General features: G+C 48.4%; 10 protein-coding genes across 10 annotated transcripts; 6 read left to right on the forward strand and 4 right to left on the reverse strand.

Annotated features, from left to right (window-relative positions):
• Positions 1–448: 448 nt before the first annotated feature.
• FPOAC1_012271 (uncharacterized protein) lies at positions 449–1,233 on the reverse strand (the record flags this gene model as incomplete). The annotated part of the gene is made up of 3 exons (XM_044856629.1): positions 449–512; positions 558–736; positions 811–1,233. 3 exons carry the CDS (start codon positions 1,231–1,233, stop codon positions 449–451), a joined length of 666 nt encoding a protein of 221 aa, XP_044703942.1.
• A 3,262-nt stretch (positions 1,234–4,495) lies between these two features.
• On the forward strand, positions 4,496–5,229 carry FPOAC1_012272 (uncharacterized protein; the record flags this gene model as incomplete). The annotated part of the gene is made up of 3 exons (XM_044856630.1): positions 4,496–4,601; positions 4,659–4,747; positions 4,810–5,229. 3 exons carry the CDS (start codon positions 4,496–4,498, stop codon positions 5,227–5,229), a joined length of 615 nt encoding a protein of 204 aa, XP_044703943.1.
• A 1,630-nt stretch (positions 5,230–6,859) lies between these two features.
• Positions 6,860–8,435, forward strand: FPOAC1_012273 (uncharacterized protein; the record flags this gene model as incomplete). Its single annotated transcript, XM_044856631.1, has 4 exons — positions 6,860–6,938; positions 7,033–7,142; positions 7,266–7,391; positions 7,443–8,435. 4 exons carry the CDS (start codon positions 6,860–6,862, stop codon positions 8,433–8,435), a joined length of 1,308 nt encoding a protein of 435 aa, XP_044703944.1.
• A 1,707-nt stretch (positions 8,436–10,142) lies between these two features.
• Positions 10,143–11,364, forward strand: FPOAC1_012274 (uncharacterized protein; the record flags this gene model as incomplete). Its single annotated transcript, XM_044856632.1, has 2 exons — positions 10,143–10,771; positions 10,827–11,364. 2 exons carry the CDS (start codon positions 10,143–10,145, stop codon positions 11,362–11,364), a joined length of 1,167 nt encoding a protein of 388 aa, XP_044703945.1.
• Positions 11,365–12,233: 869 nt separating this feature from the next.
• On the forward strand, positions 12,234–13,246 carry FPOAC1_012275 (uncharacterized protein; the record flags this gene model as incomplete). The annotated part of the gene is made up of 2 exons (XM_044856633.1): positions 12,234–12,604; positions 12,661–13,246. 2 exons carry the CDS (start codon positions 12,234–12,236, stop codon positions 13,244–13,246), a joined length of 957 nt encoding a protein of 318 aa, XP_044703946.1.
• Positions 13,247–13,699: 453 nt separating this feature from the next.
• Positions 13,700–14,740, forward strand: FPOAC1_012276 (uncharacterized protein; the record flags this gene model as incomplete). The annotated part of the gene is made up of 4 exons (XM_044856634.1): positions 13,700–13,824; positions 13,914–14,109; positions 14,161–14,448; positions 14,501–14,740. 4 exons carry the CDS (start codon positions 13,700–13,702, stop codon positions 14,738–14,740), a joined length of 849 nt encoding a protein of 282 aa, XP_044703947.1.
• A 490-nt stretch (positions 14,741–15,230) lies between these two features.
• On the reverse strand, positions 15,231–16,427 carry FPOAC1_012277 (uncharacterized protein; the record flags this gene model as incomplete). The annotated part of the gene is made up of 2 exons (XM_044856635.1): positions 15,231–16,115; positions 16,245–16,427. The coding sequence occupies 2 exons, from the start codon at positions 16,425–16,427 to the stop codon at positions 15,231–15,233; spliced, it is 1,068 nt and encodes a 355-aa protein (XP_044703948.1).
• Positions 16,428–17,415: 988 nt separating this feature from the next.
• Positions 17,416–19,235, reverse strand: NMT1_2 (glycylpeptide N-tetradecanoyltransferase; the record flags this gene model as incomplete). Its single annotated transcript, XM_044856636.1, has 3 exons — positions 17,416–17,817; positions 17,874–18,456; positions 18,526–19,235. 3 exons carry the CDS (start codon positions 19,233–19,235, stop codon positions 17,416–17,418), a joined length of 1,695 nt encoding a protein of 564 aa, XP_044703949.1.
• Positions 19,236–19,951: 716 nt separating this feature from the next.
• On the reverse strand, positions 19,952–21,290 carry FPOAC1_012279 (uncharacterized protein; the record flags this gene model as incomplete). Its single annotated transcript, XM_044856637.1, has 5 exons — positions 19,952–20,698; positions 20,746–20,753; positions 20,807–21,004; positions 21,058–21,131; positions 21,181–21,290. 5 exons carry the CDS (start codon positions 21,288–21,290, stop codon positions 19,952–19,954), a joined length of 1,137 nt encoding a protein of 378 aa, XP_044703950.1.
• A 1,006-nt stretch (positions 21,291–22,296) lies between these two features.
• Positions 22,297–24,585, forward strand: FPOAC1_012280 (uncharacterized protein; the record flags this gene model as incomplete). The annotated part of the gene is made up of 3 exons (XM_044856638.1): positions 22,297–22,541; positions 22,596–22,790; positions 22,935–24,585. The coding sequence occupies 3 exons, from the start codon at positions 22,297–22,299 to the stop codon at positions 24,583–24,585; spliced, it is 2,091 nt and encodes a 696-aa protein (XP_044703951.1).
• Positions 24,586–24,669: the final 84 nt, after the last annotated feature.

Raw genomic sequence — 24,669 nt, forward strand, 5'->3', positions numbered from 1 at the left:
TGAGTTTGCACAGCCCTTGAATTGACCGAAACATCATACCGAGCTCTGGCGGCTATGCCCGGCCCTTTCTGTCACGATCTCAAACGCCCAGCGATGACATGCCGCTGCGTGCAGCTGCTACCGCCTTGGCAGACAACTGGAATGGATTTCATAGAGTCTTGACTCTTTTCCCCATCTTTGCCAAATCTTGGTACTGTCTTGGCCTCCCAATCAACCAAAGCCGCGTAGTAACAACTCCGACTTGGTAGCAGCACAAAGGACCAACTGTGAGACATTAACACGTAAGTCATCCAACTCATTATCATTAACATGGACACCTGGCCGGCGCATATGTATGTGCGGGACACCAGGCCGAAGCTATATATATGGTTTGTACAAAGAGGCCTCATATTCAAGGTCAGAAGGTAAGAATTTGTAACGAAGAGAAGATGCTGAAACAATGCCAGCGCTATGCAAAGAGGAATTCCTTGAGTACAGGCGACCCAGAAAACTCTGGATTCAGTAATATGCAACTAAAAGATCAGCATAGTTCAAATGTTAGGAATTGGTATACACACTTGAGAAAGTATTGTAGACCAGCCCGTCTCTTTTCCAAAAATCGAGGTCGAAATTTTGAGATAACACTCTTAGGCGGAAGGGCCGGAACAGCCGCCTCGAAGCCGGGAAAGGTCTGAACCAGCCGATACCGAAAATCATCAAACTCCGAATAACGTTTCCGAATGTTCATGAAGCTTCCCTATTCGCGGGGTCAGTCAGTTCGTTGTTACAGTCCAGCCCAGCAAGCCACCATCGAGCCGCCCAATCACTCACATTGAGAGTTTCGACACGTATGTTCCACACTACGAATGCCCCAATATTCGTTGCGCTGCCATTGACTACGGTGTGATTGACGATCTCAACACTTTTGGCCCAACAAGCACTATTTCGGTCATCGAGGTCGCTCGCTTCATTGTCACGCAGTGTAATGGCGCCAGCTGGAAGAAATGATTCAGTCGACATGTTCGAGATCGTACGCTGATGTCCACCGCGTGTGTTGAGCCAATACGGCGGGGAGGTCACTGGTGAGAGGGGAGACGACGTAGAGAGATGCCGTGGGTTGTTGTCATTGTCAAGAGATGTGCGCGGTGTCTCGAATGCTTCGGTGGAAATGGTCTGTGTCTCAATGTTGTCTGGGAGTGAAGCGCGGGGGCCCAAATTCCCACCGCCGGGCGCTTGATCAATCGCAGTCGCCATTCAACATACGATAACTGATCACTCTAGTTGTGGATATCGAAAGTCGCTGATGGGGAAATTATCGATGCGCTGGCGTTGACAGTTCCGGTATAGAAGTAATTCAGTGATAGGAAACAATATTATGGAATGCCGTAATGATAATTCAATCAATCCAGTCGAGCGATGTTGATGTTGATGATGATGAATGGTCAAAGTCGCATTTGCGAGTCAGGTTACCAGCCCAAGAATTGCAGCCCTGCTTTTAGGTAGTATGCAGTAGTCGATACCTTAATCGCAAGGATTAAGAAGCTGTGCCAATCGATTAGACAAATTATCGGGAAGCGATAACTTAAGGTTAACTTGAAACTTAGGTGATGAATTCTACCTGAGATGGCTCTTTGTGAATGTGGCGACAAGCTGTTTCAATTGAAAGGTTGAAAGTGATGTCGTAGAAATTATTCTGCACCTTCCTTTTCCTGTATGGACGGCACCGTTGACGGGCCGTCTGTGCAGCTTGTCTTTTTCCGGCTGAGGAGGGGCCGGCGCCCCGGTCGATGGTGCTACAACTCAGAATAACGCACTGGTAGCTGATTTCAGGCCATGGTTACTTGTTAACAGCGCTCATGACTATACGGTGTAAGAAGACAACAGATAAGGATATGATTTTGGATCAAATCCGAAAGAGTTTGTCTATCTTTCTGGCACTGTCGACATACTTATGCCATTCTTTTGTCTTAATACCGCCACTTCGGAGACAAACATAGGAAGAGTGGGCATTGTTTGTGAAAGAAGGATGTCAATGCGTCCAGGTATCCATAGCAAGAATTCATGATATACTTGGTCCCGGGGCTGAAAAAGCCATGTCCGTTCCGTGACGGACTGGAAAGACTCCCGGGCCGGATGCCGAATGCCTGAGCTTTCGGAATACAGCGGAGTCCACTCGGTAGAGTCAATGTCTCAACAGGTGACAAGATGAAGTATGCACTGGACAGCATGGCAGATGAGGCTCTGTCAGCTCTCTTCCAAGCCGCAGAGCTCTCATTCTATCATGAGACATTGTCGCATGCTCTAGGCCAACCGCAGCTTCGCAGTGGAATGCAGGGAAATGGGGAGGCTGACGGCTTAACAAAGACTTCTAAGACGCCGTGGCGCCTGGGTGGCTCGATTGCATGGAATAATCGGGATACGCGTGATCTTGGGCTTTGATGACCAGATTTGATTTCACAAGAAACGGGGAGCTTCATCATGATCTCAGTGAGATTCTTGTAACATCACCTTGATATCTTCAAAGCCATGGGGTGTGGCTAAGATAGAGTTATCTGTTATAGTTCAAGCCATGAGTGGGTAGATCCTGCGAGTCTGCGATCCAACTGGTGCAAGAGAGCACCAAACACGAATAACGATACGAGGAATCAGACAGGCGATAGGGTGCTGTCCTTGGGTGACGAGTCTTGTCTCCAAGTCGTCTCCAAGAACTGCACCCCGCTCTTGTACAGTAGACTACCTACTTGTCTCAGCCCACAGAAACGGTGAAACCACCTCCGATATTGGGAGACCAGATCATGATTCACCAACTGTCATGTCTGATACCTCACAAAAAGTGAACAGCTATGGACACGGCTCAACAAGTGTGTGTATTCAAGGCGCACGCCAAGTGTTTCCCCGGCCGCGTCAGCAGCATTGAGCAACATAACAAAGATACTCTCAACACCAACGATTGGCGCGATATCAAGCATCATGTCCTCGTCGGCGTGCATTGCGCGGGGTTCAGAGAAAGGGTTCAGTGTCATGCCCCGCTTACATGCAAGAAATACGAAGGGTATCGGCTGGTCCAGATGCCTAGTAGAAAACAGAGTTACCCTTTACGGGAAGAGTTGGGCACCATTCTCGCATCCGAGTGGCTACTTCTCCGTAAGAAAGCCTCCAACGTGATCATGGTGGGCTCGTACTTGTTGTGGACAGCCTCAACCACCAACTGGAACGCGTCGTTGGCGTGATTCAAGATGCACTCGTTGATGCACAATGAAAAGCCGCTCATAACAAATGTTGCAGGTGCAGTAGTTTTTAGTAGCAGTGACAGTGGGCTTGCCGGCTCAAGATTATCTATGTGGAGTCGACAGTCTTTGGCCGTTCACGCCACCAAGCCAAAATTGATGAGCAGATGAGACAGAAGAAAAGAGGTAACTATTGGCTCCTCTACGACCCGCGTGGCCATGACGGGGGGAGAGACAACAGACAGCCTATGGAGTTGAATGAGATCTCCATTGGGATCTACTGAAGATCATGAAAAAAAGGACAGGGTTTTTGGGAATAAAATCGATAGTATCGACTCCTTTTAATGGTGTCTGTTAAAACCAAGGGCCCTGGAGATTGCAATCCATGGGATTTCAGGTTAAGCTCCCCAGACCACCCTAAAAAAGCCCAAGCTTCAGCGGCGAGCCGTAGCAGTCGAGTCTATGAGGTCTAGCCTCTGGCGGGTACTGGGATTCTCCGTGTACAAAATGCGCCGAGTGGCGGGCTATATGGAGCAAATAACCCCCCCTGCCTGTTGGTGTGAAGCAGAGCTAAACCCAATCTCGACTTTTCGTTGCTCAACTCCCCTGCACCCTGTCAGAACTAATGGGGGAGATTGGTGCAACTCCATCCACCATCCGTCGTTGTGATATTGCCCAGCCTCGGGTCTCGCGATGATATGGCACCAGATCATTTCTCTTAACACTATAGCTCGGCTGTAGCGAGTAACTGGGGCCTTTGTGCTTACCGCTTACAGCGTTATAGTCTGTCTATGTCTGTACTCCGTAGGAGCAGATAGGCCGGGCCCCATATCGTTGATATGTCTCGGACCTCCTCGACCTTTTCCCTCTCAGCTTCTTCTTTTCTCTCCTCACCTCAGTTGATACACTCGCTATATCAGACCTGGTCTTGAACAGTCGTTAACTTTTCATTCCGATATTCCATTCATACTGTCGCTCCCATTTCCGCTGAAGTTCCAATTCGCTACTATGTAAGTCAAGCAGCGGCGAGACCGCACCTTCTTCCCCCTGTTGTCTTAGTGATTGCATTTTGCATACCTTCCTCACGATCAATACCAATTTCCCCAAATTCGGGAAAGACAATACAGCTATCTGCTTGGATAAAACCGCTGACCCTCTGCAGAAGCAAACCATCTTCTGTCAATCTTCACCGTTTACGAACTTTTGAACATCGGATATAAACCGGCGTACATACTTACCAGCATAAAACACCATCAATTTTCATTTCCAAGCACCGATACGCCGTTATAATGCCTTCTCTTCGAACAATCGTCCTCGCCACTGCGGCTTCAGCTGTCACTCTTGTCAATGCCGACTATGTGATCGACCCTGAGAGTGTGCCTCTGTCCCTACGCAGTAAGTAGGCATTCTTTTATAGAGAAGTTGCCAAGATCATGCGCTAACAGCATGCAGAGGTTTGGTGCCAGAACGAAATAGAGACATGTCCCATGATCTGTGGTCAAACTAGTAAGGGAGATACCAAGGTCAACGAATGCAATCCTGTAAGTCTTGTTGTTGATTCTTAAACTACCTAGTCGGCATGAACTAACCCACTTTACTTTAGAAAACCCTCACTTATGGCTGCATCTGCGGTGATGGAAAGCAACCTAACGTGTCCGAATACTCCCTCACCCTCCCCTTCTACGTCTGCCAGGAATGGGGTAACCAGTGTGTTACGGATTGTGCCGGCAGTGCCTCTTGTGCTTCTGACTGCCGAGAGAACAACCCATGTGGTGCTGAAGACCCCAAGAAATACAACACAACTTCCACAGCTACAGGCACTGGTGCTGTTAAGGCCACAGCTAGTGCTACTGACGACGCCAACACGGTTTACACCGACACACCCGGAAGTGAAAACAACGACGACGATTCTGACTCCGCAGAGACAACTAAGAGCAATGGCGCTGCTGTCATCGAGGTTGGCCGAACATGGGGGCTGACAATTGTCCTAAGCACCATGTTCGCCGGCTTTGCCATGCTATGAGCGTGTGAAAACGCTTAGCAGCTCCTTGCAGCACTGCTCGGGGCGGATTTTTGCATTGATTCAATTCTCTTGTTTTTATTGCGCATACATTCCTTGAAAGCCTTGGACGTCTAGGTGTTGGGTTGTCTTTTCTGGTGGTACATTGTTGGTTTATATGATTTCGATACAGGCAACGCCCTCTTACAGCATTAATACGGGTAATGTCGAAGGATAACAGAAAGGGACGAGTGGTTAGTAAAAAGACAAATATAATGTCATTGGCTGCTTTGTTGCAGTCCAACCACCACATACTGAATAAACTCGAGTACCAAGCCTTATGTGAGCATTTGAAAAGCTGCAACTAACCAATGATGTCCAGCAAAACAAGGCATGTATTCCGAGGATAGCAATCCGGGTGGAGTTTCTCGTTCGACGACCTTTTTTGATGCCAATAATTGATCTCTAGTCACTCCACATTCCATGTTACTGGGAAGCTTTTGATGTTCTAGACTTTTGACCAGGCCATCGGATCAACCAAACAGCCGTTGTACAGTGTTTCTTGCTGACTCGCACCCATCCTTCCATCGAATGGCGCTAGAATGACCAGTTCGTATTCTTGTTGATAGTGTTATTGCTCACGCGCTCACGAGCCTAGAAGGGCATGTGAAACTCAATGCAAAATGGCGGGACCCATCTTCTCGGCTCTGACGGATGGAATTCATGACGATCTCGGGACACAATAACAATGCGAGGTTGGGCACATACCTATGAATCCTGTTTAGTACAGAGTAGAGATGAACATGAAGGTATCTCGAAAAGCTCACTTTAAGATTTTGTAGCTCTCGAGTCAGTAAAGGGGTCATGGTCGCAAGTTTGACCTAGTTCGTTAGCTGTCAGACCGATGATTTTTATGGGCTGAAAGATGGAAAGAACGAGTTCCAATACGTAAATAAGCCGCTAATTACCCAATTTTAGACGTCTGTTTCCCCTGTAGTGGACCAGATCGCTGCTGTGCGCAGGGGGCTGATGATCCAGGGGGCTTGACTGGCTGGCTGGTACGACGACACCAGTGCGAGAGTCGAAAGTTCATGCCAATTTCGAGTCGATGGAGTGAGCAAAACCTGCCCCCTTTAAACCTTCTCCAATCCTTTCTTTTCTTAAAACAAACAAAAGCCCTTTTGGCGACATTTGTTCAACGACACATACTCTGCATTGTATTAATCCATTGTCCCCACGCTTCACCGCTATTCTTTGGGACCGTTTTTGCTCTGTCTCAGCCCTCCCGGTCGATTGCGCAAATCAGCTCCGTCGCATATTTCCTTGGCTTGAAACCCGTCTCTGCCATTGTCGATAAGAGCTACTTCTCTGCCATTATCTGTCTATTTACAACCGAGCATTCTGCCCACGTGCCGCGTCGCCTGTCTCTGTTAGGATTACCTTTGTTGAGAAAAACAGCCGAGGGTTATTTATTGTTTGCGGGCCTAAGTTCCTATTCAGTACTGTACCCTGTTGCTGCACGAGATACTTTTCCGCGTGCGCACTTCTGCAGGTCCGATCTTTGGGGGGTTTTGCCGATAACTTTTTTTCCTCCTTATCCTGTTTAAAAGAGATTCCTGGTTGCCCCTCCTCCTCCGGCCCCTCTCTTTCCATCATGTCTACAAGCGAGACACTCCCGCTTTACAACCCATCGGCCACCGACCCGGACGGTACCAACATGGCGCCCAACACGAGTAAGTTGAAGAAATCCATAAAAGGCAACCTCATCACTGGGCTTGTCTGGAATCGTGGGGAATGCGCTGGAGACTAACTATGGTGTCTTAACAGAGAAGAATGTTGCCGAATGCATCTCTGATGACGCACTTGTGCACTTCAAGTCGTACAAGTACTCAAGTGTCGACATGTCGCCAGTCTCGAAATACGTTCTAGGTCCTTTCGTACGTGCACCCAAGCCTCGAGCTGTTTCTCTATATTCCTATGGACAATCTCTAAGCGTCAACCAAAACGCTTTACCTTTTCTACCAAGTTTAAAAGCTCGGATAGCTAACATTTCGTCATAGTGGAACGCCTCTGTCAACCTCCTCCCATTATGGATCGCTCCCAACATGGTCACTCTTTTGGGTTTCTGCTTCATTCTCGTAAACGTTGCTTTCTGCGCGATTTGGATGCCTGACCTGGTTGGACCGGTATGTCACAACTACTAACTTACTGTCAATTGCGCACTAACACTTGCACAGGCTCCATCATGGCTGTACTTCAGCTTCGCGTTCGGTCTCTTCATGTACCAAACAATGGACAACCTCGACGGAAAGCAAGCGCGACGAACCGGAACCTCGAGCGGTCTCGGTGAACTCTTCGACCACGGCATCGACTCCCTCAACTGCACGCTGGGAAGTCTGCTCGGAACCGCTTCTATGGGCCTGGGAACCTCTACAGCTGGTATCGTCACCGCGCTCTGCCCTTGCCTGCCTATGTTCTTCTCGACCTGGGAGACCTACCACACGCACACCCTCTTCCTCGGTTACATCAATGGTCCCACCGAGGGTATTCTTATTGCTTGTGCCATCATGATCATTTCTGGCATTTGGGGACCTGGTGTCTGGGCTATTCCTCTGGCTAATGGCATCAAGGATCGTCTTCCCGGCCTTGCTGAGCTCCTCGGTGAGACTAGCTTCAAGGATGTTTGGGTTGGCTTGATCCTCGGCTCTCTCATCTTCACGCAGATTCCCTTCTGTGTTCTCAACGTTGCCAAGGCTCGTCGGTCTCGAGGAGAGCTCATTCTCCCTGTTTTCATCGAGTGGATTCCCATGGGTGTGTACACCGTCTCAATCGCTGCCTGGGTCTTCTCCCCCTACAGCACCATTCGATCTGAGAACCACCTTATGCTCTTCTGCTTTATCATGTCATTTGTCTTTGGTCGCTTGACAACCAAGATTATTCTCGCCCACTTGACACACCAGCCTTTCCCCTGGTGGACCGTTATGCTGTACCCTCTTGTTGGTGGTGCTGTCCTTGCCAATTTGCCCCGAGTCGGACTTCCTCAGCTCAGTGCTCAGTTCGAGCTTTTCTACCTGTGGGCATACCTTTTGTTTTCCATGGTTGTCTATTTCCGCTGGGCCTGGCTCGTTGTTACCAGCATCTGCAACTACCTCGGCATCAACGCTCTTACTATCCCTAAGGAGAAGCAGATTGCCAACAAGGCGGCTCAGGCTGCCAACAAGCTGCATTAAGCCGCAAATAGCCGGTTTTGGCTATACAAACTTGGTTTGAACCAAATTACGAAGCCCGCAAGATCGAGATGATATATACACTACCTAATCGGCATCCACCTGGAGAGGCGCAGCATTTGAACAGGAGCAATCATGGGGAAAATTATCGGTGTTGCAAGTACAGGTTAGAGACGCAAAGCATGACGATGGGCGTTTGGTGTTTACGTAGCGGGTTACCGCATTCTTTCTGACGCTAGGATATATATGTTATCCTTTTGAGAACCCTTGGAGTACAGCTTTTAATAGATCTGAATGAGGAGTATGTGTAGATGACGGGGGATCATGGCCTTTTGGATAAGGTCCGGCTTAAGCGTATAGGACGCGAGTCGAAAATCAATATGACAATAACTTAATCGCTCATCCTTTCCTCCTGTTTCATGTGAATATACGCTACAATACTGACTGTTCTTTATCGCAGTCACCTCGTGATACTGGTAGTTTGAGACTACGCTGAAAGTCTGCAGACGCGGGGTGAACGGGATGACGTAGCCTGCACTAGCTTCGAAAGATGAGGGTGTTGTTAGAAATTCCTACTATTTATAGAGATCTGTCTTATTGAATGGTAGAGAGTCTGATTGGTGTTTCTTTTGAAACTTCTTGGGGATACAGGTTGATGACTCTCGTCAATTATCGAAGTTAACCTAGGCGCAACGAATCCTCCGTCGAGAGAAACAAAGCATGTCGATTAGTCTATCTATATAGGTTGCTGCTTTACCAAAAGAGTATTAATAATTAAAACCACATATATTGCCACTCAATGTTAACTTATTCAACTTGGCACATGTAGAAGTGCAACATGATAATGTCCCATCTGGTTGTTCTACCTCTTTAAGGTAGATGTAGTCTATCCCTGTCCCTGGGTTAATTATTTGGTAGAGCTTATAAATACAGCAAGATAACGGAGTTGAATTCCAGAGAAGAAAAGGAGTCTTTGTTAAACCATAGAGTGTCTGATATCTGACAGATAGGTCAACACTTGGACAGCATTTAACCGTGGTCAGTCCAATGAGACTCTAGTGTTCAGCCACTGGAACGTTTCTCCAGATCATTCAAGGGTCTCACATGTCCCCGCCATTTCATTTGAAAGAGGCGGTCTCTACTAGGTACTAGATACTATTTGGTGTTCTAGCAAACTAACTGGCTGTCTTGCAGTGACTTATATATCATGTTGTACATTGTTCTTACCAACAGGTCAATATCAATAACAATGATTTCGTAGAATAATAGTACGCTCTGACCTGCTGTATCTGGAGTTGGGGTCAGCGGCGTGTTAGTTCCTGACTGCTGTAGTAGGTTTAGTTTCAGTAACACAACACAGCAATCAAGTGGGGGAGACGACATGGAGTCGGGCCTAGGTTGTCGTACCTGTCCTTATGGCTCTCATCCCTTGCATGGTCTGGATTGGAGAGCTTCAACTCCTGACACGAAGCGCCTTGTTTGCTCCAATTCCTTTGTCCACGACACCTACATTCGCTGCTTAGCCTTGCGTTGCATTGTCTTTCTTGATCAGCCCTGTTCCACGTCGAATACAACAATCCCTTCGGACGGAATGAGCTAGTTTCGCGCCCCACGACAAACCGACCCAAAACCCGCTCCTCGTTGGTTTAAAGTAGTATTTATTGGTGTCCGTCCTTCCCCATGGCTGCATCTTCGACCACCATGTCTCGAATGCAATATTCGCTGCCATTCTTTGCAAAGCTACTCCTTTTCGTTTGCCTCATCGTATCGACCGTTGCCGAGTCCATGACGCTTTCCGACGATGTCCTACGGAATATTCCTTCGCCAGGCGACGACTTTGATATCAAGAATGGCAAGCTGCTCGCTCCTATTTTGATCCCCCGTGTTCCCGGCACCGAGGGACAAGTGCGCACCCAAAAACACTTTGTCGACTTTTTCAAGAAGAACCTTCCCGAATGGACTCTCGAATGGCAGAATTCCACGTCAAAGACTCCTGTTCATGGAAATAAACAGGTCCCCTTCTCCAACCTTGTTTTTCGAAGAGATCCCCCTTGGGCGCAGAAGGGGGATGTCAGTCGACTCACGCTGGTCGCACACTACGACAGCAAGTATGAGCCAGAAGGTTTCATTGGCGCAATCGATAGCGCTGCGCCATGTGCTATGCTCATGCATGTTGCGAGGAGTGTTGAAGATGCGCTCAAGGCCAAGTGGAACAAGATGCAAAAGGACGGCACCATGGACGATGGACTCGAAGAGACACAAGGCCTACAGATCCTTTTCCTCGATGGCGAAGAGGCTTTCAAGCATTGGACAGAAGAGGACTCGCTTTACGGAGCTAGGTAAGACATTGCTTCGTTTACAATGAATGTGTGGTTTGGCTAACGGTATATCAAGATCGCTCGCTGCGGATTGGGAATCTCAGTTCCACGGCTCTCTAGCAACTTACAGAACCCCTCTTGACTCTATCAGTCTATTTGTTCTCCTTGACCTTCTTGGTTCTGCAGACCCTCATATTCCTTCCTACTTCCTCACCACACACTGGGCATACCGTGCCATGGCTAGCCTAGAGGAGCGCATGCGAAAGCTTGGCGTTCTCGAGACCAAGCCCAAGGTCCCTTTTATGCCAGAAGGCGACAAGTCTGCCAACCGTTTCACACGCAGCTTTATCGACGACGACCATCGACCCTTTATGGAACGCGGTGTTGACATCTTACATCTTATTCCGACGCCATTCCCCGATGTCTGGCATGAGATGACGGATGATGGCGAGCACCTCGACCTACCAACAGTGCGCGACTGGGCGAGAATCACGACTGCGTTCGTGGTGGACTGGATGGGGATTCAAGACTTCATGCCCAAGTTGGAAGGGACTAAGGCGAAGAGGAATGGTGCGGCTGTGACAACTACATCGAGTAAGAGGACAGAACTCTAAGAAGCTATTAAAAGTACATGAAACATTTCTCCAGGTACTTTTGGTATTTGACGGCTGAACGGGCACTTTAAAATGGCAGCAACCACATTGTTATGATTACTACTCTTATAAGGTGTCGTTTAGCCGTCAACCATCGAGGGTACATATTCACTTGGAGAAATGTCGGTGGGTTTCTTGGGGCTTGGCTTGGCGTTAAAGGCGCGTTAGTTATGATGGAAAGAGTCATGTAATGAATGAATGGTTCATGTTATAAATTGCCGGAGTCAAGGTATCTTTGGTTTGCAAGGATTTACGAATTTATCCTCTTCACTGCGTCACATTGACCTTGAATGCCAAAAGGACCCTGAGAAAACGCTCATGATCATCGTGGGTACCGTACAGGACGGACCGAGGACGTAGAGGCATTTCTCACCGATCATGCGCCAACGGTAGAGTCAGGCTAACAAACAGCATCCGAAGTAGACGCCAGAATTGTCCTGATTGGTCATCTCGATCATGAACCCTGACACTGTCTGTTTAAGGAGGGCGTCATGTAGATTTTTGGCGTCTTGATGATTCGTCCCTTCTCCATGTTTAAGCCCCGGACAGTTTTTATGGAGTCTGGAAAGATAGCGAGGTTCGTGATACGTTACGGCCAACTTCCTGCGACGGCTTTTGCGCGACATACGAGTAAGGTAGCCAACATGTTTGTAGTAATTGGAATTGGCGGCCTTGTTTTGCGTCGTCTTGACTCATTTGAGAGTTTGTCTGCCTGTCTAGTTATTCTATTTAAGTGACGACTGCTCCCGACTTCGTCTTCCCAAGTTTTGAACTCTTGAGCTGAGACAAGTACAGCTCATTTAACCCAGTCTTCATATTATACACTCACCATGTCGGCTATATACTCAGAGGCCCAGGTCGCCAAGTTTCTCAAGCATATTCAAGTACCACAGGAATTCTATGTGGGCAACGAGCCTATCCTTGACCATGCCTTTCTCACTGTGCTGCATCAGCATATGATTGCAACAGTACCTTATGAGAATCTGACGCTGCATTACTCGTCGCATCGCAATGTTATTCTCGAGCCTCAGGCTCTGTATCAGAAGATTGTGCTCGATGGGTGTGGAAGAGGAGGTTACTGCATGGAGAGCAATTTGTTCTTCTGTTATATGCTTCGAGCTCTTGGTTTTCAGGTGTATCCCGTTGGTGTAAGAGTCCGTCTTCGCAAGGACGGTGTTCCTCATGGCGGATACCCTGGGTGGTAAGCCTGATCTGCGTAATAATTATCCGAATTACTGGTCACTGATTTGCAACTAGGGTTCACATTGTCAACATCGTGACACTACCTGACAACTCCCGCTGGGTTATCGATGCATCTTTTGGTGGCGATGGCCCTACCAGGCCCATGCCTCTAATTGAGGGCGCTGAATGGCGCAACATGGGTACCCAAGATGCCCGTCTCATCAAAGATTTCATCCCCGGTCAAACAGAGCTCACATCTGGTCGCCGTCTCTGGATCTACCAATGCCGCAACTCCCCCGACCAGAACTGGAATAGCTTCTATTCTTTCAGTCACTCTGTTGAGTGGCTACCCGCAGATTTTGAGATCTCCAACTGCTACACAGGCACGAGTCCTAAAAGCTTCCAGACACATACCGTGCTAGTGGTCAAATTTATGCTGAGAGAGAGCAAGACGTCGACGACAGGCGAAGAGATTTATGGAAAGCGTATGTTGATAAATAATGTAGTCAAGGAGAACCCTGGAGGTAAGACCATAACGTTGAAGGAGCTAAAGTCGGAGGATGAAAGAGTGGAGGCACTGAAAGAGTATTTTGGGATCGACTTAACGACGGAAGAGAAAGAAGCTATCAAGGGCTTCCAGACTGAGATCAAGAGCGAGTAAAGGAAATATACGTACACCACTTATTGATTGTTTTATAGACTTGGAAATTTAAAGTAGAAATGAATTGTGATATTTGTCGTATTTCGATTGATGATCATTGCATAAGAAAGCTTTGAATGGTAAGATGAACCGAAGAAGTGGTCTAAGATGGAATCAATATTTGGCCATATTAATTATCTGTTTTTTGAGCAGTCAAGCTTCCTTATACTTTCCTAACACCTCGAATTGGTGTTGCTCTTAAATTTACCCTAAAGCAGGAGCTCACTATGATCTCCACTTCGAACACAGCTTCAACCAATCAAACTCACACACTTCCACCACGTAACCCAAGCTTGGGTACTCCGTAGCCGTAGTACCTACGCTACTGTTTCGAGGTCCAGTCTCAAGCTGTCCTGTCCCATCCACTTGGCCTCAACTTCTCGAACCGAATCGACCTGCGACAACGTCGATATCATGCGCTTCTCAATCGCATCGTCACTTCTTTTCCTGGCGAGTGCAGCTAGCGCTGCCTCGTCTTGGGGCTTCAAAGATGGCTCCGTTACCGTCGCCTCCAAGCAAGGACACGGCGCTACTGCCAAGTAAGCTTCTCCTCCAGAGTTGCCATGATGGTGTTATCATGGGAGAGCGATTGCGGAAGAATGCATACTGACAGCGTTAATTGGAATAGGTTCAAAAACCAGGAGCCAGCCAAGGATGCTCTTATCCTAGGAAAGGCAGATACTATCAAAGTCACATTGACTACGACCGAAGACAGCGAAGCGAAGCGACCTCACCAGGCCTTCATCGTCATTACAGAGCCGACCGGCATCGAGGTCGCCCTCCCTCTCGATATCAAGTCCTCTGGAAAGGCTGTGGCCTCTTTCGTATGCGATTGCACTTTCCTTCCTCATCAACCCAGCTAATCAATACCTCAGTCGCACAAGGACCTCCCTGTCCCGTTGCTCCTCTCCGACGAAATCCTCAAGGTCAACCTCGTCTTGGGCTCATTCAGCTCATCCAACCCTCTCATCTCTCCCGTTTTCAACATTCAGATCTACCATGTGCCCAACACCCCCCTTCCCACATTTGAGCGTCCCCTGCGATACGGTCCTCGAGACGAGATCCATCACATCTTCAGGGTCGGCGAGACGAGCCCTCCTATGCTATTGACTGTTGTATTTGTGACTGCCATACTGTCCACATTTCCTGCGCTTATTTTCGCGGTATGTAAATCTATTATACAGTCATATCTCGAGCTAACTAACATGTGCATAGTGGTGCTGGATGGGTGGCAACCTCGATCACCTGCCCAAGGCTCTTCAGACTGCCCCCCTTCCCCACGGTCTCTTTGTCAGCTCCATCATCGCCATTGAGGGATCCTTTTTCCTCTACTATATCAAGTGGAACCTCTTCCAGCTGCTGCCCGTATTTATGGGTCTTAGCATCGTGGCCTTCTTGAGCGGAGTCAAGGCTCTGAGCGAGGTGCAGGGTCGACGCTTCGCTGGTGAGAGGTGAACGGACTGACATGAATCAAAAGTACCTGCTTCATATGATAGAAAGGGTTGGTTTTATAGACCGATTACCAAAATTCGACGCGAGTGGAGGATGCGTGGAAGATACATGTCTTACCAAAAAGCAGCCATTACCTGAACATGGTTCTTATGACGTGCCTATCAAAATCCAGGAATTACTTCATCATCGAAAGTTAGAGGCTGGGTTCTTCTTGGAGTGCTAAGAAGATGGACTGTCCATTAGACAGCTTAAAAACGATGTACAATATGATAGAAGCTGGAAATAGAGTCGAGTTTGATGACTCTGAACAATTGCTAGGCAATATGCGAATTTGTGTCATGATGCGTCTGCTAGGTATTCGGATTAAAGACATGCAAACCAGCCCCTTCACTCGTGCCCTCTGCCAATTAGCTCCTCGTACATTCTCATTTATTCTCTGCCATGAACCAACCAAAAGTCAAGATCGCCCACATATCTGAAATACCGTTTACTCTCATTCTTCCTTCGGCTTGGTCCACATACTCAACTCTTCCTCTAATACACTGTTGAACCATTCTGCTCGCTCCAGAATGGGAGCGTGTCCCATATCATCTACGATGTGAACTGTACCTGGCTTCAACACATTGATAAGTTTCTCGCCATTGGGAAAGGTGATCATGTTGTCGCGCTTTCCATGCATGACAGTGATGCGTTCAGCACCAACAGCATCTGCTATCTGGCGCAGCTGCTCGTCTGACTTGTTATGCATGGCTGCCGCCGCAAGTTGACACATGAGCATGGTGGTGCTGAAAACCTCGGGATTTAGCTTCTTGGTGAGTTCTTGAGCTTGGAAACGCTGAAAGTTGGAATCGAACAGTCGGTATGTTGGACCAGCTTCTGGCGGTGGTGGACCACATTTCGGAGTGACGCCAGGCTCGGGTAGCATCTCGTCATCTGGTGCGACGAGCCACTCGGGTGTGAAGAGCTTGAGAGATGTGTCGACGATGGTACGCTCCATGGATTTAGGAATTAACCAACCCATGCGGTCCACGACCGTCTCCAAGAAGCCCGTTGTGTTCTGAACGCGTGCCGAGGTACAGATGAGAGTGAGAGTTTGCAGACGTTCAGGGATGCGAATAGCAATCTCTTGAGTTATCATGCCGCCCATGGAGATACCTACGAGGTTGATCTCGCGCTCACCCGTCCAGCCAACATGGTCAATAATTTCGATGATATCGAGTGCCATGCCGCTTGTGGAATAGATACCAAAAGGCTTGTCGCTGGCACCCATTCCACGATTGTCGATGATCAGGACTGAGTACTTGTCGCCATGATCATGACCGAAATACTTTGTCTGACGCTGCCACGAAGTCTTGACGCTTGCCAAACCCATAACAAGCTACATTCTTGTCAGCGGGTTCTCTCATATTTCACTCGACATGACTGGAGACGAATGCAACCAGACGGAATTGATAGAGACGTGATACGTGAACGGAGAGATTGAGGAGATTTGACGGGAGAAACGTACCACAAGCTTGACGGGTCCTTCACCGTGAACTTCCCATGCAATACCGACAGGACCACCGCGACCTTCGGCCACGGACAGTTTGCCTTGAGAAGTAGGCTCCAGCGCCCAAAGAGTGGTTAAGTAGGCTGGATGGTTGAGCGTCTCCTCAACAGAGGGAAGCGAAGCAATTCTAGGTTGACGCATCGCGTGTAAGTGACTTTTGAAACCACACATAAGAACAAGCGAGACGAAAAAGAGCGAAGCAATAATAACTGATGCTGTAAAAATGAAGAATATTGTGTTGAGGAGGAGGAGGAGGAGGAGAAGGATAATGATGATCGAGGACTCACATGTCTGACACCATGATAGATACTCGGGAGTTTTGTTTGTTCTTATATCACTGGTTCCTTCTGCGCAAACACGGCTGTGTAGCTTCCTGAGCTCACAGGAAGGTCTGAGCTGTGCCGTCGTGAGAAGCGTAACGATGCTCTTTGATAATAGGTATGCGAAGATTGGGGGTTCTCCAAAACGTCACTAGTATACTACGGGAACAAATACGAGGAATGAAGACAACGAGGGAAAAAATATAAACGGATGAATGACAAGTTCTGCAGTATGTATGTAATTTCGAAGGCAAAGGAGAAAAAAGCAAATAATTCCCCTCTTGAGGCACACCCGAACCAGGGTCCAAAGTGGAGAGAGAGAGAAAGAGAGAACAGATAAAAGCAGATCTATCACAACCCGTCACTTTTCGCTATGTCTATTGCGACGTTGTTTCCTGACATGACCTCGGCACTAACGCCACGCGCCAAGGGAGGATAGAGATCCGAACCTGGCTGGTATGGTAGCTGAGATGTTGCGTTTCACATTCCAGTCTCTCAAAGATGATGAGTATGACGAGGATGAGATGGGAAACTCTGAAGCCTCAAAATATCATAAAACAGAATTAGATTGTCAGTTAGTCATGGGTGGAGTTTAAAACGTATTCGTCAGTTTCACGTGTTATGCATCTCAGGCTAGTAGTCACTGGCTTGCTGCTAGGAAAGGATGCCGTCGAAAAGGAAAGAGTTAGAGAACCAATTCAAGATTGATCGTGCTCGCTAAATCTGAAATTATTTCCATCTCATCATTCCTCATCTTCTCATACTCTTTTTTTCTTTAGAACATCCTATGCGCAATCCTAACATCTGCCTCAAGGCATCACTAGTCCAATACCGCTCAGGTTTTCCTCGTCGAGCTGGTTCTTGCGATCAACACCACCGGCGATGGGGTTGACACGGTAGTTGAACAGGTAGTAGTGAAGCTGACCATCACCAGCACCAAACTTCTGCTGTTCCAAGAATAGCGCATTATCCATCAGCGTAAGAGCGTTGAAAACGTCAAACTTGTAGCGTTTGGAGATAATAAGGGCATCGTGCACCAGATCGTTGAGGCGCTTCTTGAGGGCAGCCTTGTCGAATTTGTCCTGCAGACCGACCTCTGTACCATAGTAAAACATGTAAGCAACCTTGATAACGTTGTGCTTAGTGTTGCCAATGGCAGTGGACTCGATGCAGAAGAAAGAGAAGAAGTCAGTAATCTTGTTGTTCTCATCCTGCGCAATGCATTAGTATCAATGTGTATGTTTATTTTGACTTTCTGGAGACTTACTTCAACAACGTAGGTCCACACAGCCTGCTGCTCATTGGGACCAGTCTTGGGCAAGAACCAGTGAATAGCTTCTTCGCGCGACATCTGTGGTGTCATATCGAAGCGCTTGTTGTAACAATGATATAGATCCATGACGGCCTCAATATCCTTCTCTTGTAGCGGTCGCAGACCCTTGATGGCTGTGTCATCAGGCAGTGCATACTTGCGGACTTGGTATTGAGGCTTGCTGTTAGCGGGGAGAGGGCTGAAACCGCACTCGTAAAGCTTTTGCCAGTTGATAGCGCGGTGGAAGTATCTGCAGGTGCTGACGGGCTTGGGAAGGACGACACCAGCAGTGTAAAGACCTTGCCAGATACCGTCAAGGTTGCTGCGTCGTGTGATTTCCTTGATAAGCACTGGTGTGAGACGTTTGCCTCGGAGCTTCTTGTGGATGGCAAGGAAGTTGACCTCGGAACAAGTGACAACATTGTCGCGAACACGCAGGTGAACGGGGATGGCGGAGATGAAGGCGCAAAGCAGGCCGGATTGAGAGGCGCGCACACCAACGTGGTATTCCTTCTTCCAACCGGGAGGCATCATGGCCCTGTACATGTCAGTGTGAATTGTTCTACGATGGTAGTTCGATCGTGAATATAGAAGATCTGCGACTTACCAGCGAAGGATAGTTGGCGAGTAGTTGAAACGGAACATGGCCTCGTCATCCTCAACATAGTGCTTGTTGAGTAGCTCATAGACCTCCTTGATCTCCTCTTCCTTGGTCAAGTCCATGGTAACCCACTCGAAGCCGGGAATCAAAGCTGAAGGCTCCTTGTCAACCTCCTCGACCTTTTGAATTCGCAGAGGACCCTCTTCCAAGTTGTTGTCCTCTCCAAACTTGGGCACAGGCTGCGTCTGCCAGAACTTGTATGATCCCATATCCTTGGCGTTCTTTCCACCTGCAGCAAGACCAGTCATGATATCCTGGAGGGACATCTTCTTGAGCATATCGGCAGCTTGGTTGGCGGAGGGGTTGTCGCTCTTGGAGGCCTTGGACACCTCCTGGGCGAGGGCCGGGTTGAGAGCAAGGAACTCCTTGATTTGTTGGGGAGTGAGGCCATCGAGGGCCTTGTGGAAGTCGGCATCGGACGGGGCAGACTTTGAGCCGGTCAAAGCCTCCTTGACCTTTGCACGCTTCGACTTCTTCTTCTTTTTCTTTTTCTTGTCGCTTGATCCTTCGGCGGCGTGCTCCTCCTCGTGCTCTTCCTCGGATGCGGACTCGGCGTGTTCGTCGGCTTCGGGTTCAGCTTGTTCGATTGCCTTGCCCTTGAGCTCGGCGCTCGTCTCATCGACGACGGGCTCAACTGGCTTGGACTCCTCGGACATGGCTCAAGATAGACCTTTGGTGTAGTTGAGGTGATGTAGGTGCGAACAACTACTAAGGTAGGTACGTGAGGTGGGGGATCGAGTGAGAGCTCTTTGGTGGGGTAATTATTAGTGGGATATTTGCGGTAACATGTGCCTGTCCTGTTACAGGAGGGGTTCACCCTGATTTGACTTCAAACAGGAGATCTTGGAATTAAAAAAATCAAGTAGTTAAAATATGGATTTAATTTGTGGCTTATTTTTTAAGATACATAAACTCTATGTGGACAGCTACCCATAACAACAGAATCAAGTCGAAGCAGGATGCTCATAACACCGACGAAGTAAGCAAGAATCTGACAGAGTAGACACTTTTAATTCTATTCGAAACGGTTATACTGCAGTAAAAGAATACCTAACTAATGTATCATGTGAAACTATGGTTCTTCCATATATCTATTATAAGCAATCGGACGAATAAAGCGATTCTGTTATGTTCTAAGCAAGGGCAAGATATTGAGTAGGAATACTCACTCAAACGACCAATTGATATCAAGATCAATAAAAACAAAAAAGACTCGTACCGTTACTGACGTGAGCCATAATTATGAGCCAACTACTATTTGGAAACAGTATTGTCGTCATTATTATAAGTCGTCCCATGAAGATCAAATGCTCTCATGATAGCCAGCGCAACAGGCGAGTGCCCCATGATATCGTTGTGGCCTACCAGCGCATTAGTTATTTTGTACTTCTTCGATTCGCGTAGATGCATTAGACGCACCGCCATAGGGAAAAAGTTCTTGACGTATGATCATGTCGGGTTGAGCTGTCCAAGTCGCCACAAATGCATCCTTTCCCTTATGGACAGTTCGCTCTTCTTTCCAGGCTGCGAATTCTTCATCGTCCATTACCCCAACCATCTCTTGGACAGCCGCTCGAAAGAGCTTATTGTCTTCTGTCCATGGAATGTCTTTGTCGTTCTTGGCGTGGACCAAATTGAGCCTGAGCCTTGTTTTTGTGTGACGCACAACATTAGCCAAACGGTGATCTGAATGCCACTTGTCGACGACGAATCGATGAATGAAACGTATGAGCGTAGGCCACATTTGAAAGGGCGCGAGTACAGGGACAACGCCTCCAATACGATAGCCCAACAGCAGATTGGCCAAGTCGCTGAAACCTGCGACAATGGTGATGCCGGCAAACTCAACACCCTGTAGAGCGTACTTTTCGGCGACTGCACTGACCACGGCTGTGCCTAGACTTTGTCCAAGGAGAACAATGCGGCTGGCTGGAACGCCAGCAACCTTGGTAGCCCACTCCACAAGTGTGGCAGCATCTTGAATTACTCCAGTTTCAGTAGGCGAGCCTGTCGAGTGACCGAATCCTCTGTAGTCAATAGCGACGACATGGTATGAGGAGGTGTCAGTTAACGAGTGGTAGCTGAGAGGTCTGATAGCTTGTGCGACATGGCCAGCGTTCTGTGACGTCAGTTGATATTGGCAGACGTTTTATAACCGTGACTTACACCGTGAACTGGGAAAGATGTGAGCGATGATCAAGTGGGAATATGTCTAGTCGAGACTTACAATACAGAACAAGTCTAGATTCTGGATCTTCTTTTAGTAGGCGGAATGATTCAGTTTTGGTGAAATCAGCTGAAAACCCTGGCTCTTGTGATTCGATTATGGCTTCATTCTTGAGATAAAGCGGCAGGGGAAGAATATGCCAGGCATATATAGTTTCTCCGTCGGGAGTTTTGAGCGAGAAAGGAGTTACCTGGTTTCCTAATTGAAATATCTGTGAGTTATTGCCATGAGCTTGATCAATATAAACCTACGAGCGAAACCCCATCGTTCTGGTTGATTCACATTACTCCATAATAATGTGTTGATTTTATGAGCGTACAAGAAACTGCATGTGAAATGTCAGAAAGAATAGCCCAAGATCGAGGTCAACATACTGTCTCTGAAAGAAAGGCGTCATACCCAAACCGATGAAGACGCAATACAGACTCAGTGGCGCTGCAACCACAGCAATTACAGCCCGTAAGGCAGGATGTAGAGACGTCATGACTTCAATGGTTGGTGGTGACAGGATTAGAAAAAGAAAGGCCGAGTATAACACACAAGGAGTCTATAAAGAATTGTAAAAGTAAAAATATTGCAAGGATTAATGTGAGTATTATTCCTGTCCTTACTCTGCCACAATAATCAGACGCAAGACCTGACGTTGCTTTGTTCGCGCTAAAGCATCAGTGATCAGCAGTGGGACTTATCACGCGGGGAAGATTACAAGTGCATACAAGTACCTTGAGGCGCGTCTGATGCGGCTGTGGCTCCACACACTCGAACAACAAAAGAGCCGCGAATCTAGATACAATATTGGGTCAACAAATGAACTTGATTGGAAGAGATGTTTCATTATAACGTATTTGTTGAGCATACATACAAGAACTCAACTTGCCCGGTAGACTCTAGTCATCAGCTGCTATCTTTCGATTTCCATATTGATCACTCATCTGATTATCACGGTCATTCTTGCGGCGTTTCCGCGGACAGGCTTCGACAGGCTGGCTGTAAAGTCCCCTGAGCCCCGGCTTCTTATTTCACTCTACCTAGGCGCTGCAGTGCCAAATTCATAGGCCCGCGCCCCAGTCCAGAACTGGCAGTGCTTGGCTCCTCCGCCTTTTTTGACCAATTGAATCTCTTCCTTTTACTTTCCGGGCTCCATTATGAAGGTATCGGACCTGCACCACTGAGCCTCGGATTTCTGGCCGTGGCTGTTGCTCTATTACTTCCTCTTTCCAATGGGAGCCTCCATGCCCACCTTACATCTTCTTTTCACCTCCATACTCCCTCGACCTGCCCTTGCAACCCAACTTCAGCTTCACCTCATCATCCGACCCTTTTCATTACGAAAACATCCGAATACTGAGCTCTACACGTCCACATTATATCCAGACGCGCCTTGCATGCTCCTTATATATCATGGTTGGCTTTCGCTTCCAGGTATAATTCCGTTGCGCATTCTGTAGTTTGTCTCTTGGACGAGCTATCATATGGAGCGAAAGCGTAAAATGCCCGCGCGGGCAGCTGCTCGAGGAGAATCCGCTGCGAAGAAGCGTAATGTTACACCTCGAGAGCGTTCTGCGACACCAGCTGCTCCCCCGCCAGCAGCAGTCCCAGTCCCAGATCCGGAGCCAGAAGAGCCTCCGCCGCCGCCGTTGCCCAAGTCGGTCCAAGCTGGTAAACCGCTACCCACTGTTGAAGTTGCCCAGCCTGAGGATCTCTCATCAAAGGAATACCAGTCCGTTGGCGAAAGGTACGTCATGCCAAACTGCATTAGACAATGAAATTGACTGACGCGTTACTCAAGCGGCGTACTTGCAGAGTCGCTCTCACGATCTCGCCACAAATGGATTAGCGAAGGTCTGTTTGCTAAATATTGGACGAAACCGCATAAGCGCAAGGGCGTCCTCATCGAAGACCCCAAAAATCCGCCCAAAGAGACCATGTCAAAGGTCGGCAACGTGACAATCACCGTTGAGCCTCACATAATCGAAGCTACGATGTACGTGGTCAAGGACCCAAAACCAAAAATCCAACCATTACCACAGCAGCAACCACAACAACGTCCAATTATCCAGTACGGGCCTCCGAATGGCTCGATGCCTCCACCTCTCGCACCCCAAGCCTCAATAACCAGCGCCCCCAGCCAGAACAAGACCGCGACACCAAAACCCATACCACCCAGCCCATCCCAGGCTTCAGCTCGAAGTCCGGCGCAACCACCTCAACCTCTTCCTCGAGCGCCGCAAGATAAGACAGGCGTCCCGGCGCCAGCCCAGAAGCCTGGGAATGCTCCTCTACCCAATATAACACCATCTCCAAACCCAACTTTTCAGCCAAGGCCACAAGCCGTAGGAGGACCTGTAGCACCATCTCCAGCGGCTCTACCGGTCGCGCATACGCCTCCCAGTGTTTCTGGGCCAGCTGTACCGGCCTCAGCACCAGCGCCAGCTGGGCCGATGGTGGCTCCTGCAATGTCGACAGCACCCAGACCACCAAACGCTCAAGCACCCGCAAGTGGTCTTGCGAAGCCTGCCCCAGCACCAGTGCCTCCAGCTCCAGGACCTGCAGCTTCGGGGCCTGCTCCTGCAGCAAAGCCATCAGCCAATGACCCTGTTATTACTTTGCTCGCACAAAGAGCTTCAGGAGATGCGGAACTTCGTGATCTCATGAAGCGGGTGGCTGTAGGACAAGCGAAAGACGGCGAGCTAGCCCATTTCCAGAAAATAATCGATCAATTAAGTGCAGAGTATCGGAGAACAGGAGGACAGCAAGGACCATCAGCAGACCGACTTCTAGTAGACGGCCGAACGGTCCAATATTTCGCTACCGAAGTCCGGACCATTCTTGACATTGTTTTGGCTTCAAATCCCAATCAAAAATCGTCTGACTTGCGGCCACCTCATGGAAGCGATCCGCTCGTCGTGCAACTTGTCAAAACTGCCTTGGACGATCAAAAGGCTCGAGACATGATCCGCAGAATTGCAGAAAGCCGACCAGGTTTCACCGACTCTATAGATCTGAAGGAAATTCTGGATAGACTGCACCGCGATATGAAGAGCGCACCGCAATCTTCTCCTGCTCCGGTACAAATTCGACAGCAGGTTCCGAATGGTATGCCTAACGGCCATGCTAGAACAAATTCGACTGCTTCCTCGCCCAACCCCCAGGCTTTACGATCCAAGGGCCCTCCGCCTACCCCCAAGCAAGATATTACGGCAGTTGTGTTTGATTTTGGAAGTGGGGACCGATATCTGTTCCCCAAATTTAGCATATTAGAGTATTTACCCACGGCATCTGGTCAACAAGTCGTGGCTTCATTTTTGATTGTTCGCAAGGGAAGTACTTCAGAGTATGGCGGAGATCCGAAGCTTGATTATTACCAACCTGTCACGATACGTCTCTTCACGCAGACTGGTCGCCAACTGGAGAATTTGGCACGAGTTGTTGCCCCTCAAGATGAGGTCCGGCGTTACATGGATGATGTAATGGACAATATGACAAGGGCCGAGTATGTGCTTTTGGCCATGAGGCTTCCTAAAGCCTCTTTAGACGGCGAGAAGGACGGCACAGCCTCGGAGGAGCCAAGAACCAATGCCTCTACACCTAAACCTGACGTGGCACTTGAATCAAAGTCCGCGCCAAAACCCGGTGTTCTCTGGACATCTAAGGGGAACTCAGAGACGCCACCGGTAGAAGGGCGGTTATCGAAGCAAGCTCGAGATGCCGAGCAGGAGGCAGAGGCTAAATACCAACGCTTGATCAATCAAGTATCCGCCAAAGATACTGGAGTTTAACCTGTATGGCATTATTTTTGTATAAACTTATTTCTTTGTCGGCGCAAACTCCTCGGGATTGAAGTTTGGCGAAGTTTGGAGCGT

This window comes from Fusarium poae, chromosome 4 (assembly GCF_019609905.1).
Source record: "Fusarium poae strain DAOMC 252244 chromosome 4, whole genome shotgun sequence".
Lineage (NCBI taxonomy): Eukaryota > Fungi > Ascomycota > Sordariomycetes > Hypocreales > Nectriaceae > Fusarium > Fusarium poae.